Source organism: Durio zibethinus, chromosome 4 (assembly GCF_047325235.1).
Source record: "Durio zibethinus cultivar Kanyao isolate XHJ-2024 chromosome 4, ASM4732523v1, whole genome shotgun sequence".
NCBI lineage: Eukaryota > Viridiplantae > Streptophyta > Magnoliopsida > Malvales > Malvaceae > Durio > Durio zibethinus.
The window spans coordinates 12,543,771-12,566,429 of NC_143165.1; the positions used below are offsets into that span (position 1 = coordinate 12,543,771).

At 29.0% G+C, this 22,659-nt stretch overlaps 1 protein-coding gene and 1 pseudogene across 2 annotated transcripts; one reads left to right on the forward strand and one right to left on the reverse strand.

Annotated features, from left to right (window-relative positions):
• Positions 1 to 9,858: 9,858 nt before the first annotated feature.
• LOC111288874 (putative metal-nicotianamine transporter YSL7 pseudogene) lies at positions 9,859 to 17,199 on the reverse strand (annotated as a pseudogene).
• Positions 17,200 to 18,625: 1,426 nt separating this feature from the next.
• LOC111288160 ((+)-delta-cadinene synthase isozyme XC14-like) lies at positions 18,626 to 22,112 on the forward strand. 2 transcript variants are annotated; one of them, XM_022878933.2, is made up of 7 exons: positions 18,626 to 18,754; positions 19,225 to 19,507; positions 19,741 to 20,113; positions 20,387 to 20,605; positions 20,700 to 20,838; positions 20,947 to 21,195; positions 21,533 to 22,112. In XM_022878933.2, the coding sequence occupies exons 1-7, from the start codon at positions 18,626 to 18,628 to the stop codon at positions 21,824 to 21,826; spliced, it is 1,686 nt and encodes a 561-aa protein (XP_022734668.2). In that variant the 3' UTR covers positions 21,827 to 22,112. The 2 variants fall into 2 exon arrangements, with proteins under 2 accessions (XP_022734668.2, XP_089616465.1); XM_089760339.1 differs by having other exon boundaries at positions 19,225 to 19,504; positions 19,738 to 20,113.
• Positions 22,113 to 22,659: the final 547 nt, after the last annotated feature.

The window sequence follows — 22,659 nt, forward strand, 5'->3', positions numbered from 1 at the left end:
AAGCATTTTTTTAATGCTTTGTATCTTTAGGGAATATGAGTTATCTAATGAAGATACCAAACAGATATAATTAGAATTGAAAAAGAATGTTGTATTTATGTAGCATTTTAAAAATTTAGCATGAAATTCATAATTAGAAAAGATAGATCCAAAGGTTAATACAAAACATAATTCATATATATGTTGAAAGGCCAAAATAAAGCATAGGATTATATAAAATAAATAGGTTCTAAACAAATTTCATTAGCATGAAATTTATAGTTGACAAAAAGTCAATATTAAACATAAAGTTCAAGAACTAGCAAAATGAACAAATTATACAAAATATAAATGTTCAAACAAAATTCATAATGCAAAGTTAAAATTAGTTGGATATATTTAATAAGCGGTAGGTATGGTCTTTGCCTTTGCTAAAAAAAATCTTCCTTAGGCATTGTGTTCCTACTAATTGCATCTTATTCTGTCACTGCATTATTAAACTATGGTTAATGTATGTTATCAATGGTGGAAATTGAAAGGCAAATTTATGGTTAAAAGCATTTGATAATTTTTGTAGTCAATTTTTGTTTCTTTGCCACTAATTTTTTAGGGAATAAGTATTGAGCTATGTTTGCATGAGGTGGAGATCCAACCAATTTGTGGATGACATCTTCTTTTACCGATAATGATGGCTGTAAAGCAAGGATAGGCCATAGTTGTTCATGCTAGTTTGTTTATTGTACAAAATATGATTTTGGAACAATTGTTGGGGTTACTGTCAATATTTGGACAATGTTTTCTAATGCAAAAAAAAAAAAAAGATGTGATAAATTTCATAAAACAAGGATGCCACTAAAATGTTTTATTAATTCTACAACAATGCAAGTGTTTAGGCAACAAATCTGCATAGAGAACTATATTGCATTTAATAACATGTTAGAATAAATCAAGTCCATTAAATTTATACCTTCTACATAAAGTCTAGGTAGTTCTTTGCTTTTAGTTTCAATCTCTTTGAATGATTTGGCTACCATAAGTTTGCTATCAATCTTTGTTACTTTGTGTATAAAAGATAAATCTATCATGTTCTTAAAAAACCTCTCATCAGAGGCTCCACAACTTTGAAAAACAAATATAAAAGCTCCTTTCATTAGAGAGTTTTCACAACTTTTGAAGATAAATCTAAAAGCTCATCTCATTAGAGGCTCCATAACTTTTGAAAATAAATCTTCTTCGTTAAAGGCTCCATAATTTTTGAAGATAAATCTAAAAGCTTCTCTTGTTAAAGGCTTCATAATTTTTGAAGATAAATCTAAAAGTTCTCCTTTAAAGAGAGCTCGTTTATTTTTTAAAATAGCTCCTTTAAGCAAAGACTTAACAATTTTAAAAATCTCATTTTAAAATGGTTCATTTAATAAAAGGCTTAAAACTTTAAAAATCTCATCTTAAAAAGCTCTTTTTTCAACAACTTTAAAAAAATCTCATCTTGAAAAAAAGCTCTTTTAAACAAAGACTTGAAAACTTTAAAAATCTCATCTTAGGAAAAAACTCCTTTAAATAGAGGCTCAATAATTTTAAAAATCTCATCTTGGGAAAAGCTCATGTAAACAAAGGCTCGACAATTTTAAAAATCTTATTTTGAAAAAGCTCCTTTAAACAAAGGCTCGATAATTTTTAAAAAAATAAAAATACTACTTAGAGGATTTATAAACCATTCATATATTTGCCCGAAGGTCTTAAGGATTATGCGTAGAGGTTTTACAAATCATTTTCTAAAAATTTGCTTCTCTAAAGAAATGAAATGTTCAATTTTTTTAAAATCTCTTAAAACTCGAATATCATCACTGAGAAAATGAAATGATTTTGAATATCACCATCGATGAGAACTTAGATATCACCGCTGAGTTAATGCAAATGTCTTTGAATATCACCATTAAAGAGACTTTGGACATCACTACCAAGAAAAAGATGCAAATGATTTACTCGAATGTCACCATTGAGTGACTGCAAATATCTTCGAATATCTCAATGAAGAGATCTCAAATATTATCACCGAGAAAAATAAGCAAATGAATGACTTGGACACTTAGATATCACCATTGAGTGAATGCAAATATTTTCAAATATCACTAGCGAAGAGATCTCAAATATCACCACTAAGAAAAAGATACAAATTCATACATGGATACTTGGATATTACCACCTAGTTATTTTGATGAAATTTAAACTTGGATGCTTCAATATCTCCACTGAGTGATTTGAAAAAGCTCAAATATCAACATGGAGTGAGTTTTGAAAAAAACTTGATCACAACATTTTTTTAACTGGTGCCAACTTTATTGGGTTTAAAATCTCATCTAATACCAACTTGATTGAGCTTAAAAAATCTTTTTGGTACCAGTTAAACTAGGCTTAAATTTCATCAGTGTACGCTAAACTGGGCTTAAATGTTATCAGTGCCAATTAAACTAGGCTTAATTCTTATTAGTACTAGCTAAACTAGGCTCAATTCTCATCGGTACTAGCTAGACTGAGCTGAATTCTTATCGGTGCTAACTAAACCAAGCTTAATTCTCATCAATACCTACTACATTGGGTTTAAATCTTCATAGATACTAGCTAGACTGAGCTTGATTCTCATCTGTGTTAGATAAATTGAGCTTAATTCTTATAAGTGCTAGCTAGACTAGGCTTAATTATCATCGGTGTCAACTAAACTAGGCTCAAATTCTATAGGTACTAGTTAGACTAGGCTTGATTTTTATTTGTGCTAGATAAACTGAGCTTAAATCTTATCGATGCTAGCTAAACTGGACTCACATCTCATCTCTTTCAAAGTTTCTTGACACTCATTCTTTCTAAAAACTCAACTTATTATCGTGTCTCATCTTTTTCATTCGTTTCATCAGCAACCCTTCCTTTTTTTACAAATCCTTTTTTGACTTTTCGAATTCTTTTCATATTTTGTCTCTTCTCAAACTATTTTCTCTTTTTCTTATTTTTTCCATTTTTTGTAGATTCTTTTCTACTCTTCAAACTCTTTTGACATTTTTCCCCTTGTTAAAATATTTTCATTTTTTTTCTCTCCTCTTTCCATGATAGACTTCTTTCTCTCTTTTGTTTTCTTTTTTTTTTTCAAACTTTCTCTCAAAGTCTATCATTTTTTCTCTTCTATAACTTAAAGTGTTTTTAGTTTCTCTCTCTTTCTTTTTTCTCAATATTTACACAATCAATAAATGCAATTATGACACAATTGCTTATTCTCAATAAATGATGCAAATGCAAATGCAAGAATCCATGCCATGACAAAACTTTTTTTATGATGTAAATACTTAATGCAAATGCAAGTGACTTTTTTTATGATGCAGATTCCGATGTTCTTTCCATGTAGATGATCATACAATGATACAAAATGTGAATTTCTTTTCCATGGCACAAATGTACCTAACAAAGATGTAATTACAAAAAAAAAAACCTTACTAGCAAACTACATTTTCATGATGCAAATACGTCTTACAATGCAAATGCCAATGTTCATACATAATACGGATGCCCTAAAGATATAAATGCAAATTTGCAAATTCAATGGTTTTCTAATAATGCAAATGCTTTTTGCAACTATAAAATTTTTTTTCAAAAATATCGATGCTCATGCAAGTGTAAAAATTCTCATAATGCATATGCCTCAACTTGGATGCAAATGCCAATATTTAAAATGGTGATGCCAGTGTGTGTCAAAAGATGCAAATACCAAAAATACCCTTTTTTCAAAAATTTTCTTTCTCAATTCTATTTATCCCCTATTGCCCATCAAATTAAGTCTTTGACTTTTTTCCAATAGTATTTCAACTTACCCTTTTCTTATTCCTTTATCTATTTTCATATTCTTTCTTTACCTATTTTTGCTTTCTTTGCTTTTTCAAACAAGCTCTCTTGATTTTCCCTTCATTTTCAACAAGATTTCTTTTTTTGTTTCCATTTTCAACATACAGCATGCAACATTCATTTCGAACTCGATCACAAAACCAAGAAGACAAACACCATGTTCTTCTAAAAAATTCTTTTTTTCTTTTTCTTTTTTTAACAACATTAATTTTTCAATGAAAAGCATTTTTCTTTATTGAATTTGAATTGGTTGAAATGTTTTCACAATTCAATAATTTTCTTTTACACCAAACATGATTTCCTTATTTTTCACAAAAATGTGTGACTGATTATTCAAAAATTTTCAAAATAATCAATAAAATTGCACCACATAATTAAATTTCTTAGTCAAGGACAATGAAACATCCAAACAAATGTGACTTTGGAGTCTCTTAAAAATTAGCTTTCCTTATTATAAATGAAAAAGGTGATAATTTTCTTTACAAATGGATTGGATGGTTCAACACATCAAGGTTTCAATTCATTTAAAGAAGTTTCATCACTTGAAAGGAACAAAAAAGATGTATACATTTTCTTCTAGGCTCATAAATGAAATACAAATTTTTCTAAAAGCATGAATCCTTTGAAAACAAAATATATTCAACATTTTCTATGACTTGTAAATGTGGCTTTTAGATAAATGTCAAGGTCAGCTTTGATGGGTTCAAAATTTTGGAAGGTTATTTAAGGATGAGAGAAAAAGACTCAATTTTTAAAATCAATCCCTTTTTATGCATTTCAAACATTTACGCCTTGTGTTCTTGGATTTTCCAAAGGGTCTAGGTTGCTTTTGGTTAGCATCTATCTCACTTAGTATCAAGAGTGGCTTTAAAGCTTTCAACATTTGCTCTACACTACCCTTTTATAAGGTTTTCACCCTAGAGTGATAGTCATCTTCTCTCTTTTCCCTTTTTTTTCTTCTTTTTGATTATTACACTATGCACTTAAGAATTTAAACTTATCCAAAATGAGTTAATGATCTAAATAGGTAATTAGGTAATAAAGAAAGATAAAAAGGTTCATAGGTTTTATGGCCATTTTTCAAAGAAAAGCTCTTCAATTTAAACATTCATGCTTGATCTAATATGGACTTTTATAAGGACATAACGTAAGCCAAGGTTTAAGGTTTTCAAGAAAAGGGATAGATATGCCCAAAATAAGTGGTTAAGGGTGATTAAACAATATATCATCTTTCTCATTTGAAAAAATCACTTTGGGGGTTTTCTCCTTTCATTTTCACATGCTTTTCTTTCAATTAGTTTATTTCTTTTTCCTTTTCTTTTTTTTTCCTTCTTTTCTTTTATTTTTCATTTTTTTCATTTTTTTCATTTTCTTCTTTCTTTCATTTTCATTCCTTTTTCTTATTTTCTCATTACTTCACTTTTTTCCTTTTTTGTTAAGTGAATTTAAAATTTTAGGAACCTTTTATTAGACATTTACCTTCAACATATAAGGTTCTTTTCTAGATGTTACCATACTTAACCCCTAAATACATCTTTTTTTACCCCCAATAAAAGATGATTTTTAGTTAGGATTTATTTTAAAAAATTTTATTAGGTTTAAAGGGGGAGCAAATGGATAATTTTCATGTTTGAGAAAAGATGATGAAAAATGGCTATTTGTCAACGTAAAAACAATCCCTTTAGTTAAAGGGCAAAATGGTTACTTGTCAACTCTAACATAATCCCTCAAGTCAAAGGGCAATCTTTTTTAGGAAATGGGTTAAAAAAGGCTTTTTAAAATCTTTTTTTGGGATTTTTTTTTGTTTTCTTGACTTTTCTTTATCTTTTGATTTTGGTGGTTTTCCTTTTCTGGTTTCTTTCAAAAATTTAAATGCTTTTAGCATTTTCAAGTTTTTGTTTGTACTTATTTGAATTTCTCAACTGCATGATGTGATAATCATTTTTGTTTTTCTTTCCTTTTTTTTGTTTTTCCTTTTTTACATGCCTCCATAACTCATACTTTAATCCCTGTCACCAAAAACACAATGCATGGAAGATGCTTCCATTTTAACATGCCACTTTCAATGAACTCATTTAGGATCTCAAATTGTTTGTGCCACTCCACTAATGAAAGGATTGGTCATAATTTGGATTATCTCAAAAGGCAATAAGTGGTCTTGCTATTTTAGTCAATGTATCCCATGACACAAACCAAAGGCAATTTTGGTAAAAAATTGAATGACTAATGTGTTTGAGATCATTTGAAGAGATCTGAGTGAGTGGTTTTTGCAATTTAAGTTATAGCGTAATCTTTACAGATATCAAATTACCAACATCTAAAGCCTAAAAAATGTCATGTTTGCTTGATTTTTAGAAATCCAAAAAAAGTTTTTTTTTTTTTAAATTGACTGTCTCATTATTCATTTCATAGGAAAAGATTATTGCCTTTTTATACCACAATATTATCAAGCGAAGACAAGGTTCCTTAATTCAAGTGCATGCCCTTTAAATGGTTATGGCTATGAATGAAATCATTTGAGTGGTTTGGAAGATCAAATATTCAAAAAAAGGTGAAAGTATTGGATAAGTTCATTTCTAATATTAGTCAGCAATTTTTTTGAGACTCTTATCACTTTTTATAAAAACATATATTTTTCCTCTTTTTTCAAAAAGGCCCATTTTTTCAAATTTTCTCTATCTTGCTTCCTTTTCATCCTAGTTTTCCTTTATAATCTTAAAAACTATTTATAAGGGGCTTTATTCTCAAACAATTTCAAATCAATTTTTATTTTCTCTTTTTTGGATTTTTCTCAAATAAGAGATAGAAAATATATAAAATAAACACAAAATTTACAAATTCAATCTAACTAGTTAATATGTTATCATTTACAAATTCTAAAAATTAAAAGCAATTCCTTTTAAAGAAACAACAATCCACTTTCAAGAATTTTCAAAATCAAAATTATATACAACATTAGAGAGACCAAAAATCATCTGTGATCAACGACTACGCCTTTCATGTCCATAATGTCATTTTTCATCTTAGACTTATTCACTCTAAGGTGCTCAATCATTTTCCATATTCAATTTCTTAAAGTTCTTGGCTAGACTTTATGAAAAGGAAGTGAACTGAAATACAACTTGAGCTTCATCTATATTTCCATGATTAGGATCTTTTCTTGCAAGAACTTAAAATTTTTTTTTTTGTTTTCACCCTTAGAGAGCACTCCTTATTCATCAAATAATGGAATATCATGAGAAAATAGTTAAATAAATGCATGCATGACATGATATTTTTATGATGAATTTGTGAATGTGTGTGCAATAAAAGTGATTCATACTTTCCTAAAATGTAATTCACGTACCATTCAAGTTCAATGAGAATCATATTATTTATTCATGCATACACACGAGATAACAAGGCATATTTACATGAATTGAAGAGTATCTGCAATGCAAGTAAGAAGGAAATCATATCATTTCTAAATATATGTGCATGAAATGTAATGTTCTAGTATTCAAGTGATGAGACACATTTATATTAAATGCAATATATGTACAATAGAAAACCATGTGAGTGTACATGCATACAATACAACCTTAATTTTATTCCATGAAAGATGATGTGTTTACATAAAATGCAATGTATGCATAATGCAAGTTTAGAATCATATCATTTATGAATACGTATACATGAAACACAATCACATACTACATAAATATTGAGATGTATGTATACGACTGATAAAACACACTTATGTGAAATGCATTGCATATTATATGCATGACCAGTCATATTTACATGAAATGCATGCATGTTCTACGTAAATTTAATAAAATTGCCAATACAATTCAAATATGTATGAAATAAAGTTTGTGTACAACCTTGTTATTTCCAAATACAAAACATGATGAAAATGGACACAAAAAGATCAAATGAATATAAAGGGTAAAATAACATTCCAAATCAAATTTTTCTTTCTTTCCTTTTTTCTCTTTTTTTTTTTTTTTTGTAGATATAAATAAAAACTCAAGAAAATATTTCCTATGAAAAAATAAGCACTTAAAATTACCAAAGTTCAAAGTCTTTTTTCACATTTTTGCTTTTATTATCTGGCTAATAAATAAAGAAATTAAGAAAAACTTTTTTTTTGAAATTTTTTGTATTTTGTTGGAAAATACAAAAAAAAAATTATTATTCTTCTTTTTTAAAATATTTTTTGAAGATGTGAATTTTGAACAAACACTAGAAGAATCAAATTGTATGTCAAAAGAAAATTTATTGAAAGAATATTTTTCTTTTTTTCAAAATTTTAGTTTTATTTGCATTATTGTTACCCCTAAATATAGTTCATGTTAAAATGTTTCTCATGTGTCCTAATTCGAGTAATTTTTACAAAAAGATCGACGTGGCTCTACCTAAAGCTAGTCCCTATGGTTCACTCTATGTTGGGTTAGGATTTATACATCTAAAGATCCCCAAATTATTACTTACATTATCATCCACTATAGACTAGTAAGGCATCCCGATCATCATCCATTATAGGCTAGAAGCGAAAAATGCTCACTTTGAATAGAAGTATTTCACTATCCATTATCATAAGGTATAGATCCATAGACTTACCACTAGACATGATTTTTAAGAGTCACCATTAGTCTTTTTTGTTTAGGTGTAATTGGCCACATGATCAAATTTATCCTATTTAAAAAAGAGTCCCAAGATTAACTTAGGTATCTTTAAATAGTAAATTTTAGTCCATGAAATCAAATTTTAGGTTCGAAAGTGCGGTTACGCATGAGAAAAATTATAGCACCCTTACGATGCCCATCCAAATGATGGTATCAGTTTGATTTCAGATTATCCACGCCTTAATCATGTTTGTAATTTACCAAAATATTTAATATTAAAAATTAATCTTAAAATTATTTCAATAATTTTGTAGTAATTAAGATAATTCTCTCACCTTGTGAGTATTTATGGAGACTAGTGTCCCACTCTGAAGAGGCTCCATCGTCAAATTTATTAATGTATTTTATTCAAGAAAATTAGTAAAGTCATCTAATAGTTTGGTAGGATTTACTTTGATACAGATCCCCTAATAGTTTGTGAGATTTTATTGTAAAAATATTTATAAAATTTTATTTGTTTGAGGAAGTTTATTAAATCTACCAATAGTTTGATAAGATTTGATTTAAGAAGCTAATCCTTCAATAGTTTGGTAAGATAAAATACAAAACTTTATTAAAATATTTTTTTAAAATTGATTTATGAAATTCTTCAATAGTTTGGTAGATTTCACAAAGTTTAAATTCATGAAAAATCCTCCAATAGTTTGGTAGGATTCATGAACTTATTTTAGAAATAGTTTTTGGTTATTATTTTTAAATAAATAAATAAAATAAAATTCACAAAGGTATTTAAAAATTAATAATAAAATTTTTAATTTAAAGTAATGAGTAAAATAATAATTAAAGATGATAATAATAATAATAATTAAAAATAAAAATCCAAAAATAAAATGAAAATAAAACAAAAAAGGTAAAATAAAATAAAACCAAAACAGACAATAGGACGAAAAAAAAAAAAAAAACATACGATAAGGTCAAGCTTGAAGCATGGATCTTCAGGCAAGTCGCAAGGTTCAAGCAAAAACTTCAAATTTCGATCAAAAAATTCATCCTAAACCCAGAAAATTTTCCAGATTCCATTGTGCGTCTCTATTGCTCCAATTTGCCGTAAAACTATCCACAATCAAAATGTGATCATATGCCCTGGAACAATTGCTGGCCCAAGAAAAGACGGAATCCTTAGGATCAAAACTTCTAACCAATGTGCAAAAGGCGCAGCAAACCCAATCGGAGTAGTGTATTCATGGTGAACCCTGTGAATTTTCTCATAGCCGCATTTACCATGCAGGAATCTATGAATCCAGTAATTGGTATAATCTTCTATCATGAAATATACAGCCAACTATACCAGAATCTCCCACACTAATGCCAATGGCAGCCCCGTTCAAATGCCAATCATCTTAATTAAAGTATAAGACATTAGCTTATTTGGAATCTGATCTTTTAAGAAGACTTCGATTCGTCTGTGCTCATCATAATTTGCAATTTGAGCATCCTGATCAGTAACACCAGGGGTAACAACAGACGAGTCCTTCTTGCTAGAGTTGTTAGCTATAAGGCTGACTATGGTTTTGATTAGCATGAAGAGCACATGGTAAAGCCCATCTCCGAGCATCATAACAATAGCAATAAAAACCCTGTATCCTTGGATGCTATGAAGACTGCTTGGACTAAGATTAGCACTATACCTGATGCCTTTCATGCTTTCAATCATGGGCCACATGATTCCCCATGAGATGATGGCTCCAATAAGCAAAGACACATTCACCACATAAGGGTAAATCATCCCGACGCCAACATATGTTGATGAGAAATCAAAGTAGAACCTTTTGTCGAATGCTTGAAAACCAAAAGTGAGGAAGTTAAAAAATCCGCAGCCATCAACAGCAATGTAAAACCATTGAAAACAGGAGAATAAAAAGCTAAAGATAAAGCTTTTGAAGAGTGTTGGGATATGGTTCACTTATGAGTAAAGAATCTCACAACATTAAAAAATCTGAATGAGATATCCTATATATACATGAAGGACCCAAGAACCTAATAGCTTAAGCTTTTGGGTTCAAATGGTATCCAACATGTATGTATAGGCTCTTTGATATGCTCCCATGAGCTCTAAGTGTGGTTTATCTCCTCAACAAAGAGAACTGCAACTTGTTTCTTTGCTAACTTGGCACCTTTGAGAGTGTGGAAACTATTGATTAGGTATACAATTGCCGTCCCACTAGGGTATGTTAACTTATATTTCAAGATCATTATCTTTCTGAAGGGCATAAAAGAGAACAAGCCAACAAGGCTGATGACAAAAAGAAATCCCATCATCCAACCAATGAATAGTTTCCTGACATTCGCTGGCATATTTCCACTATCTCCTTGACTAGCTATCAGCGGGCCCATTCCAACAAGTAGCTTGCAATGCCACTGCTAAAGGCAATTCCAGAGGAGGCAACCATACATGTTTGGATGACAGTATTCTCTTGCCTGGTGAAAGGCTGCTTTAGGAATCCAACCGCTTTAAGAAGGGTGGTCCATGCTTTGACAAGGGCAAAACCCAACAAACCAGCAGCAACATTGAGAGATAGAATCACACCAGTGGTGAGAGTAATCTTACAAACAGTGAAGTTAAAGACCAGACTCAGAATAAGGCAAGTCACCATAGCCCTCAATGCTATTGCTCGGTCCATGAAAGCACTTCTGAAGTCTTGAAAGCATCCTCCATGAAGATTTTGTCAGTTGTTTCATGACGAGCTGCGGCTGTCGATCTTTCCTACTCTTCTTCTCCATCATGCTCTCTTGATCTCTCCTCCCTAAAACAGACACCCTCCTCCCTTTTTTTGCTTTGATCATCGATTTATTAAGAAATTCATGCTCAATTAACTCTTCTTAAATCTATGCTACTCCTATAATGCTTGTTGCAAGGTAATGAAGTTTGCTCCTGTAAAACTGTTGTAGTACCAACTTTAGTTCTCTCCTTCCCCTTTTATTTTTATTTTTTTGTTTGTTTGTTTAATTAAAATAATTAAATCTAAGAATAAAATTGCGCCTTCAAATTTTGGTCTTTAAATTTTGATTTTGGATTTTGAACTTTTAAGCCCATATGATTTAATTTCAAATTGACCCAATTTGAATTAGATTGGGCTTTAATCCATGTAAAATGAAACAACAACAAAAAAAATAATTAATTTGAAACAAACCTAAACAAACTCAATTCAATTTAAACTCTTAAGCTAACCCAAATAATAAAGTTTAAACCAAGCACAAAAATTGAATAAACCTGAACTGATCTAAATAAAATTTGGTGTCTACAATATTGTTTCAATTCCATAGGACTTAATATGTTGCATCTATGTCAAGATTAGCAATCTCTACTAATATAGATCACGTAACTGTTGATCACAATTAGCTTTACATTTTGAAGATAGCAGTAAAATTGAGCCTGATTCAGAAAGAGGAAGCTATTGCTTTCTATATTTTAACTAAAGAACAGAGTCTCGAAGTAAATACTATTGGCAACACTTTTCAACAAAACTATGGGAATATGACCTTGGTGCCAACAAGATGGGTTTTGTTCCTTTTCATTTGCAATTAATTGGTTTTGGATCTTTCTAGTTCTACTTCCCCTTTCTGATTACTTTTCATTGCAATTAATTATGATTAGAATTTTTCATCAAAAACTAACTCAAAAAAAGGCTAAATTATTAAAAAAAAAAAAACCCTTAAAGGGTATTTTGATAATTTCACTCTTTTTTGGTGCAATTAAGATTTTCAATCCATCAAAATTTATGAAATAATATTTAAATATGATTAGGAGTTTTGTGAAAAATTAACCTCAAAAAGGTTAAATTATAAAAATACCCATAAAGGCATTTTAGTAATATCATCCTTTTGAGATACAATTAAGATTTTTAATGGATCAAAATTCATGAAATAATATGTAAACATGATTGGAGTTTTTAACAAAAAAACCGACCTTAAAAAAGGCTAAATTACAAAAATACCTTAAAGGGCATTTAAATAATTTCACTCCTTTTAAGGTGCAATCAAGATTTTTAATGCATTAAAATTCATAGAATAATATTTAAATATGATTTGGGATTTTTCACAAAAAATCAACCCCAAAAATGCCAAATAATGAAAATCCCCCTAAAAGACATTTTTGTAATTTTACCTTTCTTGAGGTTCCACAAGATTTTAAAGAGTCCAAATCATAATTTTATTAATCCTAGACCTTAATATTCCCTATTCAATCATGAATTCCAAGGGTTGATCCAAGTTTGATCAAGTTTGATAAGGTTTGACCACATTTGACCGTATTTAACCAAGAGGTGTTTTAGTCATTTTAACTGAAAATTTAATTTTAAAAACTCATAAATCTTTAAAAAAATATTATATATGAAATGGGCCTAACTTTAAAAGCATCACAACTGGCTAAAACATGCCTGGACAAAATTCGGTATACACAATTAAAAAATCAAAAAAATTGAAAAAAAATTTTCATTAAACATTCGCAAAAGTTTTTATAAACACATTTTGCATCGACAAAATTAACAAATTTATCGATAGATTTTTATTTATATTATAACGGAACACTTTTAAAAAATTCTGAATCCGTTATAGGTTGAATTCCTAACATATATAGGTTTAGACAAAATCCTATTGCAAATTGAATTTCCAGTAGAAAATATAAGTTGTATTTTATCTTCAATAGAATGACATACCGATGGGGATGTTGAAGAAGAAAATATGAAAGGAAGTGATGATCAAGGAAATAAAATCTTAGTCCAATAATTGAATGTCTATGTACCATCCATATTTTTAATGAAAAAATTGTATTATAATTAAAAAGCATTTTCGACACAAAATATTCATTAACTATTGTAATAATAATAATAATTATTATTATTACGAATCTTTCTTAAGTGACCTACTCTTTTGTATCATATCCATCGTGAGTTAGAACTATGCCTTATCTTCTCAAAAAGAAAGAGTCAACCGTTTACATGTTTGCATGCATATAGTTGGTGCAAAATTTCGAGAATTTAAAATTTAATTCAACTCATATATATATAATCATATTTAAAAATATCACTTTTAAAAGAACTATAATGGAACAAATTAAAAAAAAAAAAAAACCAAATAGATATGTTTGGTGGAGATTATGATTAATTAAAATCTCTTTTTTTACTGTTTAATATGAAGGTTGAAACAATCTATATCTGTCTTGAATTTTTATGAAGGGGATTAGCATTATTTGTTAAATTACATATTTCTCAAATTAAGGTCAGTTTTTAGTATTATTGTTACAGTTAGGAAAAGTTTGAGCTAAAAAAAGTGCGTTTAAAAAATATGATAAAAAATGTGTATTTAAATGTTTGTTGTAAGCGGCTTATCCACTCTTCTACACCAAAATTTTTTTTAAATGTGTAGTATTGCAGTGAAAAATATTGTGAATAATTGAAATGTCTAAAAAATAAATAAATATTAAAATATTAAAAATATATGGTAATATAATGATTTTTTATCTCAAAATTACTTTTTACCGCAAAAACACTTTGTAAGTAGCTTTTTGGTTTGAGTTGCAAAACTAAGTTTTTAAACTGAAACACTATATATTACTATTGTTTTGCATTGAGGTTGGCTCAAAAATAGATTTTGAAAGCAAAAAACTATCATTATAAAGGCTAAACTAGGCCTAACTTAGATATCTTGATACCAAAAAAAAAAGAATTATATACTTACAAAATGCCTCCTACGACTTTTAAAATTAACAACTTTTTTAATAAATAAGATCGAAGTCTAGTAAAAATACAATCGAAAAGGGAAATTACAAGTATCGAGAATCAAACCCCAAACTTTGCCGTAATTTTGATCAACTATTTGTGGGAAATGGATGATCATTTAGATTAAGTTATAGGTTGGATTAGCAAATTGAATTAAGAGATTCAAGTGATTAAATCAATGTTAATTCCTTGCTAAAAAAAGTAGAAACCATGCGTCGAAATTCTTAAGATTTTTTTTGGTACATGAATTTTTATGATTTTCATATCCATATGTTAATTGCTTGCTAAAAAATAGAAGCAAAGAGAGTATTAAAAAAATCAAAGATTTTAAATCCGCAAATAGTTGTATTGGGTACTAAAATAATAGAAATCAATAAAAGTTATAATTGCATGGGAAAGCATCTAATCCATAAATAATTGTATTAGGTACTAAAATAATAGAAATTAATAAATAATTGCATGTGAAAAGCGTCTAATCCATAAATAATTGTATTAGGTATGAAAAGCATCTAATCCATAAATAATTGTATTAGGTACAAAAACAACAGAAATTAATAAATAATTGCATGTGAAAAGCGTCTAATCCATAAATAATTGTATTAGGTACTAAAACAATATAAATCAATAAAAGTTATAATTGCATGTGAAAAGTATAAATTATTTCATTATTTTAACGCTAAATACTAGCAAAAGAGAGAAAACATGTCTATCTACTAATCTAGCTACGTTTATAATATAATATAATATAATATAATATAATATAGTATATTGTACTACTTATGATCAACAAAAAGCAAAAGTATAATTTGCTATTAAATTATTACTGTAATTTGCAACAGGGATAAGGATCATGAAAACCATGTTCAAATTAGGTGTCATTGCTGACACTACAAGAAAATAGAAGATTAGTGGTAGTTTTGTAGTGGCATTTCACTTATAAACGTTGCTAGCTTCCATGCTTTTATAAAAATTTAAATTGTTTGTTATCAAAACACTACTAAATATTCAAATAACGGCGTTATCACTTATAAACGCCACCTAAGACTTGATATTAGTGACGTTTATCGACTAAAATGCCTTAAATAATCCTATCTTAAAATTTTGAGTGAATATTAAAATGTTTTTGGCAGAAAACGACTTGAATAATGCCATTAAATAGAGAATTACTGAAGGCGTTTTTGGCATGCAACGCCTTCAATAATCCCCTCATAAAAAAATATATGCAATTATTGAAGGCATTTTCTACAAGAAATACCTTTAATAATTCCACCAAAAAATTTTATAGGCTTATTGAAGGTGTTTTTTGTCAAAAACACCTTCAATAAATATCATATAAAAAATTTCAGATCAAACGGATGTTAATCATAAGGTGGTAGGTTCAATCCCTTCCTCTAGGCTTTCTTGGGTTTTTGGAGAGATTATTTGTAATTGATTATTCTAAGCATTTTTTAAGCAAAAACGCCTTCACCAATTGCTTTAAAAAATTTTGAAGAGAATATTGAAGGCATTTTTGACAGAGAAATGCCCTTAATAATCCATAGGAAAATTATAAAACCGATTCTTGAAGGTGTTTTTGGCCAAACTCACCTTTAATAATCCAATCAATAAATTTTTAGTTTGGATTATTAAATGCAGTTTTTGTCAAAAATGCCTTCAATAATCCATAAGCAAAAGTTGGAATGAATTCTTAAAAGTGTTGTTGGCTCAAAACACCTTTAATATTTTACACGATAAATTTGAATGATCAAATTATTGAAGGTAGTTTTTTTGAAAAATGCCTTCAATAACATTTTGTTAAGGATTATTCAAAGTGTTTCCAACAGAAAAATTATCCTTAATAATCCATACAAAAAATATGAAATGAATTATTGAAGGCATTTTTAGTCGAAAACACCTTCAATAATCCATTCAATTAATTTTTACTTGGTATTATTGAAGGCAGTTTTTTTTTTAAACACCTTCAATAATCCATACAAAAAATTTTGAACGGATTCTTGAAGGCATTTTTTGCTCAAAGCGCCTTTAATATTCCACACAATATTTTTTTAGATATGATTATTGAAAGCGGTTTGGTTTAAAATGCCTTCAATAATATTTTATTATGGATGATTCAAGGCATTTTCTTGCTAAAAACGCCTTCATTAATCCCATCAAAAAAATATTTTTGATATTGTATATGTCAAGTCAGTTGTAGGTTTATGCCCAGAAAACATTTGAAGTCAGTTGTATATTTATGCCCAGAAAATATTTGGTTTATATGTGTGATACTACGAATTACATTTTGGAATTTACATAATGAATATTGTTGTATTTCAATAAATTGATCACACAGCCGAATTTAAAACTGATAACGTTGCCATACTAAAATACTTTTTTGAAATAATCATACTCAATAATATATTAAAGACACATAGTGTATTCATATTAAGTATATCAATAATATTAAACCAATACCCCAATCTACAAACTTAAATTTTCCATTCAACATTGCATGTTAAAAATATTACAACAATTTGTTCCTCATATATTTACATTCAACCAACAATATCTAACCTCAAGTTCATCAAGTGATTATGCAAACTCGTACCTCTTTTCATCTTCATAGAATATAGATCAATCTTCAAAAATAATCTGTTAGTTAATGACTTCGATGCATAAATACCCTCAAGCTTATCGTACAAACTCTTCGGAGTACTTTCAGTCAACATACTGTACTTTACCTCTAAGGCTAGCACCAATCTAATACTACTAATAGCTTTTTTTAAAATTTTATTTTTATTACTGTCAGACATTTTCCTTAGGCTTAGTACTCTTTAATGCTTGATCCAACCCTTGTTTACTAATAGATCTTGAATCGTACTTTGCGATAACATAAAATTACTCTTTCCATCAAATAATGGAATCTCAAACTTGGGCATACACATGCTAGACATACCTTTTTCAGACATCTTGAAATACTTGCACTATCTTCATGACTCCTCTTTCCCGAACCTCACTCTGATACCACTTATCAAGGAATCAACACGCACACGCAGCACCTACACATAAAACAGCAAGCTCAAATCAAGAATAAGAACACACAAATATATTTGTTTTGGAATGAGAAAAGTCACCAAAAACTCGTTTCTCAAAATTTAACCCAAAACCCAATTATACCCTTTTAATAGCTTACTCACTTAGCTATTTTCTTGGTGTCTAATTATATGAGATTATTAAACTAAAACCAAAATATCTTATTTATAAAAGTGAAACCCTTTTATACCTTTACTAAACTCTTGATATGGAATACAAGACAAAGTCAAACTCTTATAATTTCACTTAACTTCTGATGTGAGATTATGAGATTCAAAGCAAACCCCAATACTATTCACGTTAATTTGGTTGGATTAGTAAATTGAATTAAGAGATTCAAGCAATTAAATCAATGTTAATTCCTTGCTAAAAAAAAGTAGAAATCATGTGTAGGAATTCTTAAGAATTTTTTTGGTAAATGAATTCTTAAGATTTTCATATCCATATGCTAATTGCTTGCTAAAAAGTAAAGTCAAAGAGATTATAAAAAAAAAAATCAAAGATTCTAAATTCGTGAATAGTTGTATTGGGTACTAAAATAATAGAAATCCATAAAAGTTATAATTGCAAGTGAAAAGCATGAATTATTTCATTATTTTAACACTAAACACTAGAAAAAAGAGAGAAATCATATCTATCCACGAATCTAACTATATCTATAATATAATATAATATAATATAATATACTAATTAAGATCAATAAAAAGCAAAAGCATTACTTGCAATTAAATTATTAGTGCAACTTGCTAGAACTTTTAAAAAATATTACATAAATCAACTAAGCTAAATTTTAAATTTAAATCTTATTTGCTTATATTGAAATAAATCCTCTTTGCTTAATATTAGACTCCCTTCCAAGGATCTTAAGGGATAGGCAGGTTGAAGTAACATTTTCTTGTCATTTTTAAAAATGGTATAATTAAAGTTAATCATTTAAGATTGACAATAGTGAATAGATAAAAAAATCTAAATTGAATATAATATTACAAATGAAAAATTAAGATTTAAACAATATGAGATACTACTAGTCAACACTCTTTCCCGTTTACATTAGGAATTTCATCTCAAATAAATATGCAGTAGATGAACAAAAAGTCAAAATTGAACAAAATGTCATGTGAACTCAAGATTGGTTTGGGATAGGTTTGGGATAATGCTATTCAACAGCACTATCGTGTGTATTGGACTTGATGGATATCAATTGAATGCCTATAAATACATGCAACTTAAAAACATTTGGATCACACAAAACTCCAAGAGCTATAGCACATCAAAAGGTTATAAACAAAATCTCCTAAATAAATGTCTTCTCAAATTTCTGCAAATCCTGTTTCAACTCATGGTGATAACATGTCCAACAAAAATCGCCATTTGGCCAAGTTTATTCCTCACTTTTGGGGGGACTTTTTCCTCTCTTGTCTTTCTGAAATGGTATGTATGAAAACCTCTTTCAATTTGCGTATTTGTGTGAGGTTGGACTAATATTATTCATTGCTTTTTAATTTGTCCTATTGTTGGCAAAATTTTTGAGTTTCTTTGTGATTGCTACTGCTTCCTCATTCTTTTTTTATTACTTATGTTCTCTCTAATTTCTATGCACAGTATTAAGGACCTTCTGTTAAAATGGTCTTATCCCTTTAAAATCTTCGGTTTCTTGTGATCTTAAATTCAAATTAGACCCCTCTACTTATAGCTAATTGATTTTACATTGGATGCTTAATATGGTATCAAAATTCATGTTTTGTTTTGTCATTCATTGCTTGTTACTCATACCTGTTATTTTTCTAAGTTTATCACCTATAATCAATTGGTTTAAGTTTGATGCTTAATAATTTGTAATTTTTTTGGGTAAAATAGTGTAAGTTTTTAAAACTGATTAAAAAGTTTTCACACTTCAACAGGATATGGATGCTAGAACTCAACTACAATATGAAGAATCGAAGCAAGAGGTGAGGAGAATGTTGGCCACAACTATGGATAAACCTTCCCAAAAATTGCACCTAATTGATGTTGTCCAACGCTTAGGTGTAGCTTACCATTTTGAGAAAGAGATAGAAGATGCCTTACAAAAAATATATCATGTTGATTGCAATAATATTGAGGGTGATAATGATGATGATGATATCTACACTATGTCTATTCGATTTCGATTACTAAGAGAGCATGGCTTCAAAGTTCATTGCGGTATGCCTTAATCTTCTATAGATCAATTTCTCTGAAAAAATCTCAATTATAAGGTCAATTTATGCCATAAATTTCTATACACAGACAAAATTTGAGATCTAATCCCTCTTATATAATTCATAAAAATGAAGTTCTCTTACTAAATTGATTTGATAATTCTAGTTTAATCATTGACTCTGTTAAAATTTATTGATCAAATTTGCTGACATGTTCGTTAACTGGTGATTGAGCAGAGTCATTCAACAAGTTGAAAGATGAGAAAGGAAACTTCAAGGAATCTTTGATTGGTAATGTGAAAGGCTTGCTAGAATTGTATGAAGCTGCACACCTTCGAGTGCATGGAGAAAATATACTAGAAGAAGCTCTTGCTTTCACCACCTCTCATCTAAAACTAGTAGAAACCATGGTAGACTATCCTCTCTCCAAGCAAGCTGCCAATGCTCTAAAGCAACCCCTTCGCAAGAGCTTTCCAAGGTTGGTTGCTCGAAGCTACATTTCCATATATGAAGTATATGGCACTGAAGATGAATATTTAATGAAATTTGCAAAGTTAGATTTCTTAATGGTGCAACATTTTCACAAGAAAGAGTTAAGTGTGATATACAGGTAATTAATAGTACCATATATTTACTATATAATTTCTTCTTTTTTTTATAATACGGCCCGATCTGAAGGTGTTTACAAGTTTTATTTGGGTTTAACTCTCTTTTGCGGGTGCACTCAGTGGTGGATGCAAATTAATAGGCCTGGAAACAAGGAAAATTTGATGAAAAATTTCCCTTGGACATTTCCAAAAAATCCTAAATCCCCCATTGGGTGCCCTCCCCTCGTTGATTTTATGCTATAGTTGTGCTAATTAATTAGATATCTTATGATTAGGTGGTGGAAAGGCTTAGATGTTGCAAAAAAATTTCCTTTTATACGAGAGAGATTGGTGGAGTGTTACTTGTGGATATTAGGAGTGTACTTTGAACCCCATTATTCACTTGCTAGAACATTCCTGACAAAAGTTACAGCCTTGGCATCAATTTTGGATGACATATATGATGCTTATGGCACTCATGAAGAACTTGAAATCTTTACAAAAGCAATTCACAGGTTATTCAAAGCATACCCACCTTTACTTCAAATTATTTGGAAGTAAAATTTGACTGAATTATAGACATAACCCTTTGTATTGAATGCCATGTAGGTGGGATATCAACTGCATTGATCAACTTCCGGACTACATGAAATTGTTTTATAGTGAACTCCTAAATGTTTATAAAGAAATGGAGGATTTGATGGCCAAGGAAGGAAAATTATACCGCATTCAACTTGCAAAAGAAGCAGTATATATGATCTATATTTTTCTTGAACATTATCCTTTGCAATCATCATCAACTATATGAGTTTTATGTGTTAGCTGATTTTTTTGTTTTTTGTTTTTTCTTCATTAGATGAAAGATCAATGTCAAGCCTGTTACGTTGAGGCCAAATGGCTCCATGAAAATTACACACCAACTCTGGAGGAGTATATGTCTATTGCATTAGTTTCTTGTGCTTATCGGATGCTTACAATTGCATCTTTTGTTGGCATGGAAGATACCATAACAAAAGAGACTTTTATTTGGGCATTTAATAACCCAAAGATTCTTAGAGCTTCAACAATTATCTGCAGGCTGATGAATGATATTGCTAGCCACAAGGTAATGATTATTAATTAGTTTGTCTATAAAGAAAATGAAATCAGCCAACAATTATATGGTTTGTTAGTGTAGTATTGAACTTTTAATTCTAGTTATCAGAATCCAAATCTTGATAATTTCAAGTACCAAAAGAGTTGAAATCAAGATAATTTGCCAAGAGCTATATTGGTATATGGCATAGTTGGTTAAAAAACCAAGAGAAAAACGTATTAATTCTTTTAATTATTTGTTGTGAATAGGAAAATTTTCATTGTAATTGCAGAAAAAATTCCTTTTCTACAAGATTAGCTCAAATTTTTGCTTATTATAATTTTTATTTGAAAATTTGTACTTGTAGTTCGAGCAAGAGAGAGGGCATTCTCCCTCGGCCGTCGAGTGCTACATGAAACAATATAAGGTATCAGAGCAAGTGGCATACAATGAGTTGAACAAGCAAATCAAAGATGCTTGGAAAGATATAAATGAAGAGTTCTTGAAACCAACAGCAGTGCCAGTGGCAGCTCTTAATCGTATTCTCAACCTCACAAGGGTTCTTGAGCTTATTTATAAGGATGAAGACGCATATACACTTGTTGGTGAAGCAGTAAAAACTAGCATCAATTCCTTGTTGATTGATCCAATCCCAATTTGATTGAAGAATGAAGAAAAAGAAATTAAAAATGCATCTTAAGGTGGGGTAACAATTAAGTATAGAATATGTCAACAAATGAATCTTTTTTGCTTTGCAACATTTCCAAGTTGAATGCTTGAAGCTATATCTAATTTCCTCGTATTTCTTTCATTTTGTTTGTGTTTTCCTGTGGTTATTGGCTCATTTAGGATTTTTTTTTTTTTTTGTTTTCTTTTGGAGTTTTGTTGATCATCCTTTCAATCTTTTGATGGGCTTGAATTGAGTTTTTTAGTTGTTTATTATGTATTATCCCTCTCAGATTAATAAAACTTTGTCTTTTAAAAAATAAAGTAAAAAAAATCTATTAACTGTTTGCTTTAAAAGAATAAAGATTGCCAATATTCTTAGATAAATGTCAATAAATTATTTTCATCTTAAAATAATAGATCTAATAATTTTATATATAACACAACGAAACAAAATGAAAATGGTACAAAAATTAAAAGTGACATAGTTTAAAATAGGTAATAACTATATATAAATTTGATAAAAATAAAAATTATTTCATTCTGGTGTATCAAAATAAATTTTGATATAGTAATTTTTATATTAGACGTATTTACTATAAAACAGATTAATATGAATATACGAATTAATAAGTGATTAAGAATCTACAAATGTACAAAATCATATAAATAATAAATAAAGATCATTCACAGGAAGATTATTAATATGAAAGTAACAAGTATCAAAATTATCTCACTCTATTTTATACTTGAAAAATTCAAATAAGATATGCAAAACAAAATCTAAATTATGCAAATTAGACTTTAAAACACGCAATAATTATAATC